This window comes from Sciurus carolinensis, chromosome 7 (genome assembly GCF_902686445.1).
Source record: "Sciurus carolinensis chromosome 7, mSciCar1.2, whole genome shotgun sequence".
In the NCBI taxonomy this organism is placed as follows: Eukaryota; Metazoa; Chordata; class Mammalia; order Rodentia; family Sciuridae; genus Sciurus; species Sciurus carolinensis.
The window spans coordinates 61913784-61932496 of record NC_062219.1 but is presented as its reverse complement, the minus strand read 5'-3'; the positions used below and the strand labels follow the sequence as shown (position 1 = coordinate 61932496).

Genomic DNA, 18713 nt, shown 5'->3' with positions numbered 1-18713 from the left:
CAAGAAAAAAGCATTTTAAAAAAGATAATTCAAAGTAGATACTTCAATACTGCATCCATATATCAAATGCTCTAATACACTGGTTATACCACAAAGAAAATTTATACAAAACTTTAAAAATGCCTGTACTAAAGAATGCAGTATAAATTTTCTTAGAGAAATGATAATTTGTGAGTAATGAATAATCTGATAAACTAAAGCAAACTATCAAGAAACTGTGATCTTTTCCCAACTCAGGCACTGATAATGATATCCAATTTATAGATGCTTTGTCAAATCCCCACGTAATCTGAATTGCTACTTATACAAGCTATTGCATTTTCAAAGTCCTTATGATTTCCATTGTTATTCACACTTTTATTTTATAATTTCTTTTGTGAAATGGATATACATGAAATACTTCTGTCTTCAAAATGTTCAAAACACAATCAAATTATGTCCAAAGTTTCCTTCTCTATGAATTCTTCATGTCCTACCTTCCTTGTTCCCTGCCCTTTGTATTACTACATTCCTGAGCACATGTATCTATCCTAACACTTAACCTAAACAGAACAACTATTTGTTTACAAATGACTACAAGCATATCTGTGTTAAAATAAAATTACTCACTGATAGGCCTTTACCAGGTTTTAACCTAGGCATTTTGTAGTACTGCTTCACTTCACAAAAACTATGAGGGAAGAACTGCCATCATCATAGTCATAGATCAGGAACAGATTTAGTAATATTAATTGGCTACCCAATAGTAACTGACAGAACTGGATTTATGCCTTCATATATTAAATGATAATCTGAAATTATGCCAGGTTATAAAAAATAATTTTATGAACCCCTGAAACTGAAAAACAAATAAAAATAATAAAAAAAAATTACAAACACTGACAAAATTATTAGATTGCTAGATCCATCTGTAGAACTAAAATAAAATAATAAGCAAGTAGAGTTTATTTTAGGGACCCAAAGATGGTTTAATTATCACAGAACTGGAAACAATAATCTACTCTCAATATAATCAAATATACCTTTTAAAACTTAAAAAGAAATCAAGTACAAAGGATATCTAGTAGTAGAGCTGACATCTGGTGAATACAAGGCAATAAATGTGAAGTAAAGGTCAAATCATCAGCAGAGACTTGGGTCTGAACATTATTAGCTGCTGAACTACATAGGGAATTTGTCAGATAAAACACACACATTTTGTTTCCTTGTCACTGTGGTAGGTAGTGATAGTTGAGCTGAAACATTCGATTTATGATATATGAATGTTAATAAAAACATAAAGACAGGCGTGATGATATTCATTATGTAGTTATTATATATATGATATTAGTTACCAAGGGCTGAGTAACACTGACAAAAGTTCTAATCATATGATAACCAAGTATGAAGTTTAGGTGAATACAAAGGCATTTGTTGTTTATATTTTCATCAACCTAAAAGATTCATTAAAATTTTTATATTACAAAGCATAGTTATTTTTACTTTCATTTAATAAACCAAGAATATATACAGTATACTACAAACTCAAAGAATTATCATGAAATGAACGCACCTGTGTAATTTGATTAACTACTTCCAAAAATAGAACATTATCGCCACACCCCAGAAATCTACCTCAGATCCAGTCCCTGTCACATCAAAAGTAACCACTATCCTGACTTCTAAAATCAAAGAATAGTCATACACAGTTCTCAATTTCACATATATAGAATGTTCTCTTATATTTGGTTGCTTTTAGCAACATTGTAAAATTAAGTTACAATGTGACATGTAGCTATAGTGTATTATTAATATAAGTTAGTCTATATGCCACAATTACTTTAAGCCACTATTTAATAGTGAACTGTTCCCACTCTCAGGCTATCACAAATAATGCTGCCATGAACGTACTTGTCTTTTCAGTATATGTGTACAAGCATTTTCATTGGATTTAAACTTCTATTTGTTCAACCACAGTAGATGCTGTCAAATAGTTATTCAAAATAGATGTGCCAACTTCAATTCTAGCAGCAGTGGGTAAGAATTCTTGTTTCACATTCCTGATCTTGGCCAACAATTGGTATGTCAGGCTTTTTAGTTTGAGACATTATGATGGACATGTATTGGCATCTCCCCTATTACCAATGAAGTTGAGCACTTTTTCCTGTTTGCTAGAAATTAGCTTCTGTGTATGTTTATTCAAGGCTTTTGCTTATTTTTACACAGGATTATCTTACTTATTGATTTATATGAGTTTTTATTTAATCTAGATAAAAGCTCTCTTTTTGATTATTTATCTTGAAGATATATTTTCCCACTCTGTGGCTTGTCTCTTTACTCTTAATGAATAAAAAAGTATTAATTTACTGAGGAATGAAACTAAGCAAATTATGTTATGTGCACGTATGAATACATAACAACGTATCCCACTATTTTTCATTATAATGTCCCAAGAAAAAGGTATTAATTTTAATGGAGTTCAATTTATTGAGCATTCCATTTATGACTGTCCCTTCTATTTCCCATTTAATGTATTTTACTATATACCAAGATCATAAAGCTATTCCATATAATCTTTTAGATAAATTGTTGTATACTTCTTGCTTACTTCTATAAGCTATTTAGAATTATTTGTATATTCAGTTGACCCAATACCATATACTGAAAAAGCAGACTTGTCACACTATTCCATGGTCTTCATCATAAATCAAGTGTAATATCCGGAAGTTCTGCCTTATATTTTTCAAGGCTGACTGGGCTGCTCTTTGCCTTTGAATTTGCATGATAACTTTGATCATTTTGTCAATTTCCATACACACAAACACACACATACACCCTCAAACACAAACCTGCTGAGACTCTGATTGGGATAACATTGAATCTATAGATAAATTTGAGTAAAAACAATATATTTATAAAAGTGAAACTTCTAATCCTTGGTTTATCCCTCCATTACTTAAGTCTTCTGTAATGTCCCTCAACAAAATTTCATTTCTCCATGAGGAAGTCTTGATCATTTTTCATTAAATTTACTCATAGGATTTGATTATTTTAATGCTTTTGTAGTTGTAAACTATTTGTTTTAATATAATTTTTAACTTTGCTGCTGGTAAATAGAAACAAATGATTTTTACTTTGACCTTGCTAAAATTAATTTCTACAGATACAAATTGGTAATGGCAGCTTTAATTTCAGTATTTATACCCCTTCCTTTTCTTGTCATATAATAATAGCAAAGATTTTTAGTATGTGAAAAATAGAAGCAGTGATAGGCATTCTTTACTAATTACCCACCTTGGAGGAGAAGCTTTTTTAAAAATTATTTGTGACACATAATAATTGTATCTATTTATGTGATCATTCAGTGCATATATAATGTATTAATGGTCAAATCAGGATAATTAGCATCTCCATCTCTTCAAACATTTAATTCTTTCTGTTTGGATCCTAAGAACTCCTCTCCCCTATTCTTTATGAAATAATGTGCATTATAATAAACTATTGCCACTGTACTATTCTATAGGACATTAGAATTTATTCCTTCTAACTGTATTTTGGTACAGGCTATCTAACCTTCCTCTCTTTCCCCTCTTACCTACCCTTCTTCTCTTCAAGTAATCACTATTCTCAGAGAACATTTTAATATTGCACTATGAAGTATGACATTTGCTAGTTTTTTAATAGATAAACTTTATCAGATTAAGGAAGTTCCCTGTAATCATAAACAGATGATAAAATGCTTTTGCTTCATCTACAACCTATTCATGAGATTTTTAAACCTTCATTATGTTATCATAAATCAAACTACTCTCCCAAGTGGTAATTCAATAACTGTTGACAATTTATACATTCAAATGAATCTGCACTCTCTCTTGATCACACAATCAGGTATACATGTGTGTATATAAGTGTATGTATATATATAATACACATATAATGTATGCATATTTTTGGAGAACCTCTTAATAGTATAGCATAGTTTCATTACATTTCACTGTAAATATTATTTATCTCCTGAGATTTAAGATTTCCATTATTACATCTAATACCTAACATTATGTAATGATGTCCCACCCACATTCAAATTTTCCCAATGACCACAAAAATATCCTTATAATATTTTTTCTGATTTAGGAGTCAAAGATTTTACATTACATCTCATTATTACATGCCTTTAACGTGTTTTAACCTACAACAGTATCCTCATTATCTTCCCAGTAAGATCATCAAGAAATATGTACATTTGTTGTTAACATTTTTAATTACAGATTGGATTCATTTAACAGTCAAATATTCAGATTTTCTATTTCCTCTTTTGTCCATTTTAGGCCTTTCTGTCATCTTAAGTCCTTTGAGTCTGACAGAAGGTTTGTACATCTTCTTATCCTCCTCTTTTCCACCACCTCCTCTTCTGGAATGAATAGTCACCTCAGGAAAAAGTGGCCCAAATGCCAGTATAACATTTTCTGGGTTTGTTCCTGCTTCCAGATCTTGGCCCCATATTTCTTCATTGCTTTGGTAGTTGTCTGATGTAAAATAGTTTTATATTTTACAGTTTTTCTAATTCTTAGCAGAGTCTTATTACAAAGTACCTTTGTCTAGACTTTTTGGAATCTGCTATGTTCATAAATAGCTATTTTCCACAAATATTCCCAAAAAACCGCCTATCATATTCCATAAACAACATCCATTTGCCTTTATAATCCAAATGTTTACCCTTCCATAGACAGAATAGTAGCTCCTGCTAGTATCTTTTTTTCTTCTTTTTTTGAAGTGCTGAGAAGCTAATATTTTATATGTCCTTTTCACATTATTTGCTTTATAAATTGCTTCCCATCCCTTTTTTGAGTCCTCTATTTTTTAATAGTAAAATCTTATTTCCTTGATAATTTGCCTAAACCACACCTTGTAAGTCACTCCTGTCCAACCCCACCTACCTTCTTCTCTGTAATAACTAGGGATTAAACCCAAGTCCTCAAGCATGCCATACAAGTGCTCTACCACTAAGCTATATCCCCCAACCTACGTTCTAACTAATACTTTTCATAAAGTTATTAAAGGTAAGAGGCACAGAAATGGCAAAATTTCAATACATCAGTGGTTAAAATTTAAAGAAGGCAAAACAAATACGTCTTGCATAGAAAACTAAATACTGAAAAAAACTACATAATTCTGACTTCATCTGTATCTGTAAAATCATTAGATCATTGCGCTCTGCAATATTTCAAACATTCTATTCTGGCTCTGGGAGAAATGTTCAGTTAAGAAACTGATCAGAGAACTATAGGATCTTGTTATCCACCTGCCTACCATTAATTTTTTCTTTAAATTTTTTTTTTTTGTGTGTGTGTTAGTTGTAGGTGGACACAATACCTTTATTTTATTTTTATGTGATGCTGAGGATTGAAAACCGGGCCTCATGCATGTTAGGCAAGCAATCAACCACTGAGCCACAACCCCAGCCCCTGCCTACCATTCTTGACTCACATATTCTAGCATCTACCTATCTGTACTATACAAAATCTTATCTGTCTCCTAAAATATTTAAAACTCAGCAACAGAGCTATATGCCTAACACATGGTGCATTTTACTGTCACTTTCATGATCTCTTTATTTTCAAAAAATGTTCTTACTTGCAATACAAAAATTATATTTGCAAAATTTTGTTGCAGCAAGAATATAGGTTAATCTGAGTATGATTACCCATCAGAATTCATAAAGGAGATGACTTTGCCTACTTTGAATATCTGGATACACCAAAGGGCAAGAATACTACTTTTAAATCACTTATAATTTCTGCCCCCTAAAACCAGGCTTTATTATTAAAATAATATTGAATGAAAAACAAATTATAAAAGACTTGGGGATACATTATATGTAAATGACAAGCTGCCCTGTAAGACATCATCATCATTACTGGTAATAAAGACCACAGAGGACTTATAGTTGGTTTCTCAATATTTCATTTATTTACTGAGAATATCTACTGTATCCCTTGCAGCATATTACGCACTAGAGTACAAGGCATTCAAACAATGTATTAGGGAAGAATAAGAGGTAAGAATATATCAAGTAATGAGAAAAGTACTCTAAAAAATGTGGTATCTTTTCAAAAAGATAGTGATAGTCTAATGGAGCATTAAAATCAGAAAGGAATAGGACATGAATGAATGACACTGAAGCCATTTCTTCAGAGATGAGAAGCATTTACCAGTTTAACATAATGGGGAAGGTTATTTTAAAACATGAAAGACAGAGAAAAGCAGTATGCATTATTCAGGAAATTCAGAAAGTAAGCACCAAATAAGTTGGAGGAAAGATAACATATGATACTATTGCATAAAAAAAAGAAGAAGTAAAGTCTGTCAATTAATAAAAGAGCTTTAGCTATGTGTCATTTTAAAGAATTAGATCTAAAGGGTCAGGTAGTAAAAGAAGTGAGCTTTCCCTTTTACATAGATCAGTCAATTGACAGTGAAGAAGTTGGAGGAGGAAAAAAAAAAAAAAACAGAGGAAACAGTTCACTGCAGTGGTTCAGACATGAGATGGCCAAAGCTTGAGATAGAGCAGTGGTATATACATAAAGAAAGAAATTTTAAGAGTAGCTGAAAAGAAAGTAGACCTGTCTAGGACATGATCTTTAACTACAAAAAAAAAAAAAAAAGGTAAAATCTAAAATTTCTATCATGTTTCTATTTCAGAATTTCTATCTAGGCCTATATTAGTTATATGCCAACCATCGGATTCACTGAATCTTCTTGGGCTCTGTTTCTTCAAATACAAAATCAATAGATTAAACAAGATGTTCCCTGATGTTTCCTTCCTCCTGTTTATTATTCTGAATAATCAATATATATAATAATCAATATATATAGCCAATAATATAATATATATCAATATATATAGTCTTAAACAAATATTTAATTTAATATATAATATATAACATATATTTAAATATATATATTTAATATATAATAATCAATGTATATAGCCAATAATCAATAATAATATATATAGCCTTAAACAAATATTTTTCATACTACATTATACTCAATTATTCTTTTTATTTATTCTTTTGCTCTACCTTTTTAATATAATTACATCAAAATTATCTGTGCAGTGGCACATGCCTGTAATCCCAGCAACTAGAGAGACTGAGGCAGGAGGATCACAAGTTCAAAGCCAGCCTCAGAAATGGTGAGGCACTAAGCAAGCAACTCAGTGAAACCCCGTCTCTAAATAAAATACAAAATAGGGCTGGGGATGAGGCTCAGTGGCTGAGAGCCCCTGAGTTTAATCCCCAGCACGCCCGCCAACCCCTCCCCCCCAAAAAAAGAGATATAATAGAGCATTTGACTAAATTTCCAATACCAAGATTTCATCCATTTGGGAAATATTCTTTTATTCTACATCTCAAAACAATTGATACTTTAAACACAACAGTTGATTGATTAGTCCCTCAGTATGAATTAGCTATTGCATCAGCCGGATTACATTTATTGATTGGCATGTTAAAAACTGTTTTTTTGACTTATGAACAGAGGTATTTAGAGAATTAGCCTAAACGGTAAGTTATTTTTTAAAAATCTTATTTGCATACAACATATAAAAATAATTTAGTCATGATACTGAATAATAAAAATATTCAGTATCAATATGTTCCATTACTGTTTTTTTCTACATGTTCTGAAGCAATTTTATAATGGAACCAAGGAACAGGAAGAATACTTGCTACAGTTTTTGAGAAGTACTGTAGTCAGACGCTGGTAACACCAATAGCTTACTAATGAAAGAGAGCAGAAGGGTTCAGATCAAGTCAAGGTAGACCACAGAGTCTGCATTTTCACTACTACTAAAATAAATAAAAAAACCTCAGAATTTTTTAAATATAAAATGTGATTCTATGTCAAATACTAATCACAAAACTCATCAAGGTATGCTCTATTTCTCTTAGGCTCAAGTAAGCTAAATTTTTACTAAAACTCTTCAACTTCAGAAAAACATGCATGACATTTATTTTTTACTTTCACAATCTAAAACAATGAGGATATTCAATTCAACATTACATCACATCACAGACTAATAATAGTTAAATGACATATCAAAAATTTTTTTTAAATCTGAAGATTTGCTAAGTCTTCAAGTTACATATATACATGTACACATATATATGTATATATGTGTGTGTGTGTGTGTGTGTGTGTGTATATGAAACAGAAATACTTGTCAAAGTTAGTGTAAGAGAAGAAAATTACCAACCAGTATACAGTAAGATAGGGATCTAAATTTTCCCTCAAGAAATCACCTGGGAAATTTTTTTTCCATTTATTTGTCAAATGAATCTTCATTAAGACCCTAAAATATGCAAGGCACTAGTCTAGCACTAAGGATGAACTGTTATCAAGAAAAATAAAACACTGTTATCATGAAACTTATATCCGAGTGGCAATAAACAAGCAAAGTGTCAGATAATGATGTTATGGAAAGTTTTATAATAAATAGTAACAAGGTGACAACTTGAGATTGGTCAGTGAAGGCTTTGTTAAGGAAATGATTTTTTAGCTGAGTTCAGAATGACAAGAAAAGATCTACCCACACTAAGACTGTGACAGAAGAACACTCCCAGCACAGACAGCCATATGTGCAAAGTCCCCAGTACAGGCAGTAGTGTGGAAGGTATGAGGAAATAAGAAAAAGTGATGTGTCTGAAGAACAACTGGTGAAAGCAATGATGAGATGATGTAAAGTCAGAGGGAAGGAAGGGTGGAGACCACATTCCACAGAGTCAGAGAATGAGTTTGGAATTTATGTAGGAACAAACCTGCTAAACTTGAAATTTTACAACCACAGCAATGTTAACTATGCCTTTTAGTTAATCAAGAATTTAGAATAACATGCTGACTTTCAATGTATAAACAGGTTATTTTACCAGGTTGTTTTCTTTCACTTAGTTTTGTTTTTAACCTTGGAAAAATAACCTGCATTAAGTATAGAGTATTACAATTTCAAATTATAATCCATTAATAATGAGAATGCTAGTGTGGGCTGGAAACTGAAACAGTCATAGGAAAGATTAAGTGCCACCACTGACTATGTACTAGGTGGTCATCTATAATAAGAAATTGAGCTACATGGTTTTTAATGTTTCTTAGAGCTAGATTAAATTTTTAATGAACCTTATCCTTACTTCAGACAGTGATTTCCACACACTAAATTCCTATAAATCCCTCACATCCAATTGTACTGTAATTAATAATTTACTTTCACCCCCACCAGTCTATACTAAACTCCTTGATAGGAAAGACTTTTCATAATTATGAATACGTGCTAAGAAATTTTAGCTTTCCCCCATATAGTATATTGTTTATAAGGATTCTAATTTGGAACCTTTCTGGTTCTTTAAAAAAAAAAAAAACACTATACCTATTTGTTTTGCCGCTTGTAATATATCTTTTAAGTCTTCATTTATACTTTGCATTTTACTCTTCTCCAGGTTTTCATTCAAAAATTTTACTATATTCTTCCATGTTGGTCCAAAATCTAAAACTTGTTCATGAAGTCTGGATCGCTTTAGCTGAAACAAACAGCATAATATAGAAATGACTGGTTAAAGTTTTTCTTGAAGCCATCATTTATTGCATATATTCTGCATTACATAATACAAGTTGGCATTACCCATAAGATTTTGACATTGTATTTACTCAGATTCTATTTGCTCTCAGAATGAACTTTATTTAAATGTATACTCACAGAATCTCACTTGTCTAAAAGATGTTTAATAAAAGATTACTTTTTTATAGTTTTAGTTACTATGCATACTCATCACAAATTTCACATAGCAACGAAAAGGTTCAACCAACATCCAGAGGATGGTAATAATTGGTAACATCCCATGTACCTCTTCCCATTTTTTCTGTCTGTTTTTAAAATCACTTGGACTATAATGTATATAAATAACAACTTTATGTCCTATATTTTAATGAAAAGCATTTAAAGATAATTAGATTTCCATAGTAATCTCAACATAGTCAAGTCAATACTGCTTTCCTAAGTATGACACTAGAACTCTGTTTCAGACTAAAACTCTTCTCATTCATTAGAACTGACTACAGAAAGCAATACAAACTTTAGGTCGGATCACTGGCTTTGATCCATAGATAAAAGTCATGAAGCACTCTAACCAAATGAAAAACTGGCAAGTCAAGTAGAAAACTGTAATTTTACTGTTGGTTATATTCAAGGTATTCATTATTCAAAATTACCTTCCTGCCCTCCATTTTCTAATTTAAAATGGGGTTGGTCAATCTGGGTTCAGGGGGAAAAGAATGGGCAAGGATATCAATGAAATAGATTAGCCATAAAAGGTTGTTACAATGGAGTCATAGGTCCACGATGATTCATATTACTTTTATCTCTACTTTTCAATGTGTTAGACATTGTCCTCCCCCCACCTCCAGTCCTGGGTATTGAACTCAGGAGTGCTCTACCTCTGAGCTACATCCCAAACACTTCTTAAATTTGATTTTAAAGGGTCTAGCAGTGTGAACAAAGCTAGCCTCAAACTTTCAATCCTCCTGCCACAGCTTTCTGAGTGACTGGGATTATAGGTGTGTGTACCATGTCCAGTCATGTTTGGCATTTTCTGGGATAAAAAGTTATAGCTTATTAAATATACACCACTTTTGGGGGAAAAAAAAGGTCTAAAAGTCAAAAGGAATAAATAAAATGGTACGGCATAAGCATATAGTCCTTATTCACTTTCAAATTTTAAAATCTTCTGTTTTATGATAAATTCTGAATAACATTCTAAAGGCCTTGAGGAAAAGAGAAGAAAATTATTTAGGTGTAAACTATCAATATTAATTAATGGTATAGAACATACCCTTATTTTATATACTGTGAAAAATTATAAAATATCTCCTATTGTAAAGGTTTACTGCTTTGTGTCTGACACAATGCTGCACTGTTAGAGGAAAAACATCTAAAAACTGCTCTTCCTAGAATCAATCTTTAAGTGAGGCTATGAAGAAAACTACATAAGGACTTCCAGCAATAAAATTCCAACCTACTAGGAAATGGTATTATTATCCTAATATAAAGTCAGGAATCAACACCTGACTTAAAGGAATATCATAAAGCCAGGTCCTTCACAAACTTTAATATATCGTTCATTTCTTCATATGTGCAGTTCATGTATAGCTTCAGGGCTACAGAGTTCACAATACTATGGCTAAGCTTCTGAAATATTCATCCTTTCCTAGTGAAAAGTCAATTCATTATTTATGTGTTGAAATGTCCTTACAGGTTTCAACTCATCATTAATAATATTTTAATTTTTTAATAAATTTCAACAACTTAAAGATAAGTTATTTTAAAATTATCAAGATACATTTTGGTATGAACAGCTACAGTTTTTGCTATACAAAAATCACATATGTAAAGAAATATAGTAATCTAAAAATTATAAATAAATTCATCGTAGTAATACCAACATCCTCACCTCTACCAGCTGATCAAAATTTATATTTCATGGGCTCAACTGTATCCCCTCAAAAGCCGTATGTTGAAGTCCTAATCCCTATTACCTCAGGATTTTACTGTATTTGGAGACAGGGCCTTTACAGGAGAAATTAACTTAAAGCCATTAGAATGGAGCCTAATCCCATCTGACTGATAAACATACAATCAGATGAAATTTGGACACTTAAGGAGATACCAGGAACATGCTCATACAAGGAAAGAAGAAAGGAAATCAAACCCGCCAACACACCTTATCTTGGACTTCTAGCTTCTGATTGGTGAGACAATCATTTTTTTTTGTTTAGCCTCCCAATCTATGACATTGTTTTGAAAACTAATTAACCACATGTCAAAGGCATTTCTAAGAATCTCTTCTAAATATTTTATAACTACATACATAGAATTTTTTGCAAGTTTTGACATAATATACTTTTATTTTTATATAATATTACATTTGTAACAACATGCAATGTATTTGATATCTTTTTAAACTTACATAAGTTTATTCATCAGGGAAAATTCTTTGTCAAACCATATACCCTAATTTGTGGTACAGAAAATATAGTCACTGAACCTTTATAGGAAAGAGACTGAAGAAGTTCCTTCCATGGGACAAAAGTGACATTCCAAAATGATCACCATTTGCCCTGGTGGAATCTATATTTATAGCAAAGGTAAAATTAATATTATTTATTGTATAAGCTGATTTATTAGGAAGCTTGTTCACAACATAGTTATTATGAAAAGCAAGAGTTGGTATTTACTATAAAAGCTATAATAGTCTGCAGTCCATGTAAATTTTTGTTTCTTACTCATATTTATTTTTGAAGTTTTAATCATAAAGTGACTTTTTAAATAACAAGTGTTTTCTTAAGCTTTATATACCTCTCATAAGAGGTATAAGCCCAATTATAAGCACAGGCCAATTATAAGACCAACTATTGAGCTCAAGAGATTAATATTTATATTTCCCATGATAAGGTATAGACATTGTTTCTGTTCATTTGATAAAAAATTTAGCAAAGACCTAAAAACTTACTCAGATGATTCAAAAATAAAGTACTGGATTATATCACAAAATAAATTGATCCAGAGACCTCAGTAACAGAAAAATTAAAAATGGACTCAATATCAGAGTTCTGATTATTCCTCTTGCCAATACAGTCAGAGGTGCTTAATATTACGTTGTCCCATAGGAACATCAGTACACCTGCTCTCCTTGGTCTCAGGTCAAACAAGATAAACCTTCTGTTTTAGCACAAAGAACAAAGAAGGAATGTTAAATATACATCCATACTCTACAACAGTTCTCATCTAAAAAATTTACCTTTAAGTCAGCCACATCTTCACTATAATTGTCTTGCTTGGTAACATTTGAAAAGGAGCGCAAGGCTCCTGTGAGGCGAGGTAAAGCCATCTATTATTCAATCAGTGATCCCTGCAATGAGAAACCTGAAACCAAAACAAAAAAGATGATATTTATCTGGTTCAAAGATGGGAAGTGCAATTAAATTCAACAAACTGACCTGTACAAGGCAAGGGGAAAAAAAGAAGTTAGTTAAAACAGCAATAGCTGCCAATGTTAAAAATTCTCCTGAAACATTTTCTACTCTTAAAGGTTTTTTGTTTTGTTTTAATAATATATTTGCTATGGTTGCAGAAAAGAAAAAGGAAAAACCACACACTTGTTTCTGGATACTAGTATAATATTACCTCAAAATGACTTCTACACATTCCTGAGTACAAGTATCAAATACTGTTTTACACTACCAATAATATTAAGAGATGAAGACAACTGACAATATTTTCACCAATTTTATTTTACATGCACTGATTTCAAATTACAGAACTTTCCATTGGTTTTCTCTGTTTGCGGTGCTCTTCCCATTGATGTTCATATAGCTGGCTTCTTAACATGGAATATTTTTGGTACTCAATAATTTTATTTCAATGAATAAAAGTAAGAAAAATAGAGAAAAGGAGATAATAGGAACAGGAGACTGGAGGGGAAAAAAAAGAAAGAAAAAAAAAAAGATTTAAAGAAGCCGGTGAAAACTTCGAGGGAAAAAGACAAGTTTAGTCTTTGTTAACATGCTGGTAATTAAACAACCAACCTCCAGGCAAACAGATTTAATAATATTTATTAGGAGAGTCCTTATCTATTTCTTTTAACACTGTCCTGACTTAAGATTGCTTATTTAAACAAAACTACAATTTATAGTTATAAGGCACAGATCCCTAGAAGATGTCAAATAAGTTATCTAAGTCTTTAAAATAATTTTCAACTAGGGATGATTCCCTTCCTGTCCCCTGCAAAAAATAGGACATTTGGCAATATCTGGAGAAATTCTGGGTTATCTCACCACAAAGGAAGTGAAAGGGATCTACTGACTTCTGGTGGGTAGAGGTCAGTGAAGTTGCTGAACATCTACAAAACACAGGACAGCCTCCTCACAACAAAGAATTATCTGACCCAAAATGGCCTACATAGGAAGGAAAAAACTAGAGGGATGGGGAACAAGGGGCATACAAGATGTCTTAGATCACTCCCTGCTTCTGCTGTTCCTCTTGATTAAGTCTCCACAAAACTTAATACCTGGAAAAATTTGACTCATATATTAACATAATTAGATAAAACATAACAAAAATTGAAAAAATAAAAGACAAAATTTTAAAATATTGAATAAGAACTAGCAGGGTTTGAAAATACATTTTTTGAAATAAAAATACAGGAGATCGAAGATGGCGGACTAGAGGGAGGCTACATTCCTTGTCATTCTGTAACTCAGGATTCAAGCAGAAGAAATACTGTTTCTTGGTGAAGCAGTCATCACTGCCCACTGGTCCCCTGTTATTTACCCCATTTCTCTGCCATGATCACCCACAGTCAGTTAGGACATCACCTGCTGTTTAAGTGTGGATAACTCACTCACCACCACCTATCATCTGCCATTTGCCCATTTGCCCACCTCTTCACTGCCCATCTACCCATTGCTTGATGTCCACCCGCCAATCATCCACTGTTAGCCTCCAGACTGCTCACGGATCACCAGCAGATTGCCTGCTACCAGCTGTTGCCTGGAAGTCCATTGTCATAGTACCCACATGTTTGGTTATACATGGCTGCCACCATCTTGGGACACCAGCCAGGGCCTGCAGTTTTGCTGCAGGGACTCAGCAGGGACTAGGGACTCAGGCCAGGGCCTGGATATATATTGGGGTAACTGCAGGTCTGGTTGTAACTGATGTCCTTCTGCTCAGTGTGGTAGTGGCTGTCATCTGGCTGTCTCTTTGCAGGGTCACTCCTTTGTATGAGCATATCCCTGGTGGTCTCCCTACAAGTTGAAAGGATATTGAGATCTTGGGATAGCAGCAAGACACAGGCCTAGGGAAGCTGAAGCCCAGGTGCATCAGTTTGCAGCTAGTTTTGTGTGGGCCAGTCTGGGTCTGGCAAGTCTATGGAAAGTCGGAGACTAAGGACTGGGGTGAGCACAGGTTGGAGAAACTAGAGAAAACAGCTCTCTCCAGCTCAGTGACCCCTGAAGAGTGCAGAGACGGAAGGGGCCAGCCAAAATGGGTGGGAAGACTGTAAGAGGGTATGAAGGCACCTTACTATCAGTTCACCCACCCAACAAGTCTGGCACCCACTGGACCAGAGTTAACATCAAACTTCAGACAACTCCGCCTATCAGACGAGAAGGGAAGCTGAGAAAATTTTTGAAAGTCAACAAAAGCAATCATTTAATTTTCCATTGAGACTTGCATCCATTTTTTTTCTTTTTTTGCCCTCTATCTCACATCTCTACCATCTTTACTTCCAAATATTTTTCATGCATCAACTTACGGAGGAATGGGATGTCTGAATAGTATAACACATGTATGTATTCTTATACTTTTACTTTTTTTAAAAATCTGTACCTATTTTTTTCTCTTACCTACCTATCTCCCTGGATTCTCTTTTTCACTTTTCTCATACTAAGTCAATCTCTATTAATTCCTCCTTCACTCTTACTACAAATTTTTCCTCTACCTTCTCTCCCTCCCTCATAAACATCACATCTTACACTAATTCTGTTCCCTCACTGTCTATCAAAAACCCTTTTCACAAACTTACTATTTATATTACAGACAATAATTGAACACTTCATTTCTGTCTATTCTGACAAAACTATTAAAGTCTTTATAGGAGCCATTTAGTTTAAGGTGGTATACCGTTTGTACTGGGTGCTGTTAATATTGGTATCCCCCTTGAAGGTGAGGTACTAGAAGTCCTCAGGGACACTAGAAGACAAGGTAGAATCTGGACTGCCTCAGTTCCATACTGCTAGGTGAGAAGACACATAAACAGCATGAAAAAACAAGGGAACAAAGTGCCTCAAACTAACCAAGATGTTCCAACAAAAGAATCCATAGACAACACAGTAGAAGAAATGTCAGAGAAGGAGTTTACAAAATACATAGATTGATCTTTGAAATAAAGGACGGTATTGGAGAAAAAATATAGGAAGTGAAAGATCACTTCAATAAAGAGGTAAACATTATAAAAAGGAATCATGCAGAAATACTCAAAATGAAGAAAACAATAAACCAAATTAAAGTATCACCAACAGACTAGACCACTTGAAAGACAGAACCTCAGACAACGAAGACAAAATATATACTCTTAAAAAAAAAAAACCATGAACAGAACCTCCAAGAAATATGGGATAACATGAAAAGACCAAATTTAAGATTTATCCAAATAGATGAAGGCATGGAGATACAAACCAAAGAAATGCACAATCTTTTCAATGACATATCAGAAAACTTCTCAAATTTAAAGAATGAAGTGGAAAATCAACTACAAAAGTCTTATAGGAATCCAAATGTACAAAATTACAACAGAACCACAGCAATGCACATTATGAGAATGACTAACATAGAGAATAAAGATAGAATTTTAAAGGCTGTGAGAGAGAAATTACACATGGGGAAGACCAATTTGGATCTCAGTTGATTTCTCAACCCAGACCCTCAACGCCATGAGGTTCTGGAATAACACATAGCAAACTAGGAAAGAAAATGAATGCCAATCAAAAATTTTATATCTAGCAAAATTAGGCTTCAGATTTGAAGATGGCCATTGCCATCTTACATTAGGGCAGCTTCCACTCTGGGACACTAGAAGCTCATTATCATGGTACAGCAAGTTAGCCACTGCTGCTGCCACCAACTTGAGATGTGGTCACTTACAGCCAGGTCCTGAAAGATCATCACCCAAGGACCCTACAGACTTGTTTGCATCTGAGGTATCCCTGCTAGGTGTATTAATAGACACCATCTTGCCACAGAGGAAGAAGAGAGCCTTGCAAGGGGTCTGGAGGTGGGAAAAGGGTGTGAGGGCATCTTGACCATGGTTCATCCAGCCAACAGGCCAGCACCCACTGGGATCCCAGAGATAACATGGGAGCACTTGAGACCCGACATCACCAGGTCTATGACTCCACCCAGCACCTGGTCTCACAGGTTGAGCAACCAACAGGGCCCTCCAGCTCCCCAATCCCCAAGTTCCCAACCATCCCCTGGCAACCAACCGGGCCAGTTCCTGCTGCTACATGACTAGCACACAGCTTTCAAGGCCTGGTCCTGACTTGCCCAATACAGAACAGCTTTCCCAGATAGGCCCACAGGTCACACAGCACTTAGCCCTCAGGACCACCGAGGAGTCAGGTTCCTGTTTGGGAAGTCAAAAGGGCAGGTAGGAACAGGAGAGATACAATTTACAGACTAAATTATAGACCAGGAATTGTGCCATCCACAAGTGAGGGAAGGGGCTAAGACCAGCCTCCTCTGTCACATGAGTGGACCCCAAAGAGGAGTCCTGGGGACCAGTATTCCAGTGGGACTGGCAATTTCTATTCCCTGCCTCCAGGAGTCCCACCTCCAAATCTAATCCTCTCACCTTACTAACTGTCACCATTCTGAGGGTGGAGTTAACAGCAAACTCCAGACAACTCCAGCTATCAGATGAGAAGTAGAGAAGATATTAATCTCCAACAGAAACAACGTTCAATTTTCCTTCAAGACTATTTCTTTCTTTTCTCCTTTTTTTTTTTTCTGTTTTCTTATTTCCTTTCCTGCTCTCACATTCCCATCATCTTGGAAATCAAGCACCTTTCATGCATCAGGCTAATGAAGACTGGAAAGTTTGAACAGTATATTACACTTTTGTTGTAGATTCTCTTTTTTTATATTATTATCTTTTAATATTTTTTATTTTCATTTTATTTTTTTTACTCACTCTATTTTTCTCTTACTTATCTGTTTCCTCAGAGTCTCTTGCTCTCTTTTCTCCTGCTAACAACCAATGTCTTTTGATTCCACATTCAGTCTTCCTATGATCTAGCACCTCTATATTCTCCCTTCTCACCTCATTAACATTATATCCTTCACTCCTCCCTCATCCTCTTTATCCACCATTAGAAATTGTAGACCTTACTGCAAACCTACTGTTTATGCTGTAGATAATAATCAAACACATCATACATATTTATTACAAAAATACTGTTAACATCTTAATAGGGGGTATTTGGTTTAAGGCTGCATATTGGTTGCATTGGGTGTTGTTAATATTGATCTCCCCTTAAAGGTGAGGTACTGGAAACCAGCAGGAAGCAAAAGATTATTTCAATAGAGATAGAGATTCTGGAGAAAAAAAAAAAAAAAACAGAAATCCTAGAAATGAAGGAAACAATAAACCAAAATCAAAATCAAAAACTCAATAGAAAGCATCACCAATAGACTAGATCACTTGTAAGACAGAACCTCAGATAATAAAGACAATAAAGACAAGATATTTAAACTTGAAAATAAAAGTGACCACACAAAGAAGATGGTAAAAAATCAACAGAATCTCCAAGAATTATAGGATAACATGAAAATACCAGATTTAAGACTTACTGAGATTGAGGAAGGCACAGAGATACAAACCAAAGAAATGCACACTCTTCTCAATGAAATAATATCATAAAATTTCCCAAACCTGAAAAATGAAATGGAAAATCAAATACAAAAGTCTTACAGGACACCAAATGTACAAAATTACAACAGATCCACACCGAGGCACATTATGATAAAAATGCCCAACATACAAAATAAAAATAGAATATTAAAGGCCATGAGAGAAAAGTACCATCTTACATATAGGGGAAAACCAATACGGATATCAGCAGAT

The 18713-nt window shown here is 33.8% G+C and overlaps 1 protein-coding gene across 4 annotated transcripts in view; it reads right to left on the bottom strand.

Moving 5' to 3' along the window:
• The window catches only part of Ascc3 (activating signal cointegrator 1 complex subunit 3), a 404873-nt gene that overhangs the window by 368868 nt on the left and 17292 nt on the right, over positions 1-18713 (bottom strand). For all 4 annotated transcript variants that reach the window (XM_047557710.1, XM_047557711.1, XM_047557712.1 and 1 more), the window contains exons 2-3: positions 12828-12952; positions 9404-9554 (exon numbers count right to left, since the gene is read on the bottom strand). In XM_047557710.1, coding sequence (XP_047413666.1) covers positions 9404-9554; positions 12828-12917 — 241 coding nt within the window. In that variant the 5' untranslated portion in view covers positions 12918-12952. The remainder of the gene's footprint in view (positions 1-9403; positions 9555-12827; positions 12953-18713) is intronic.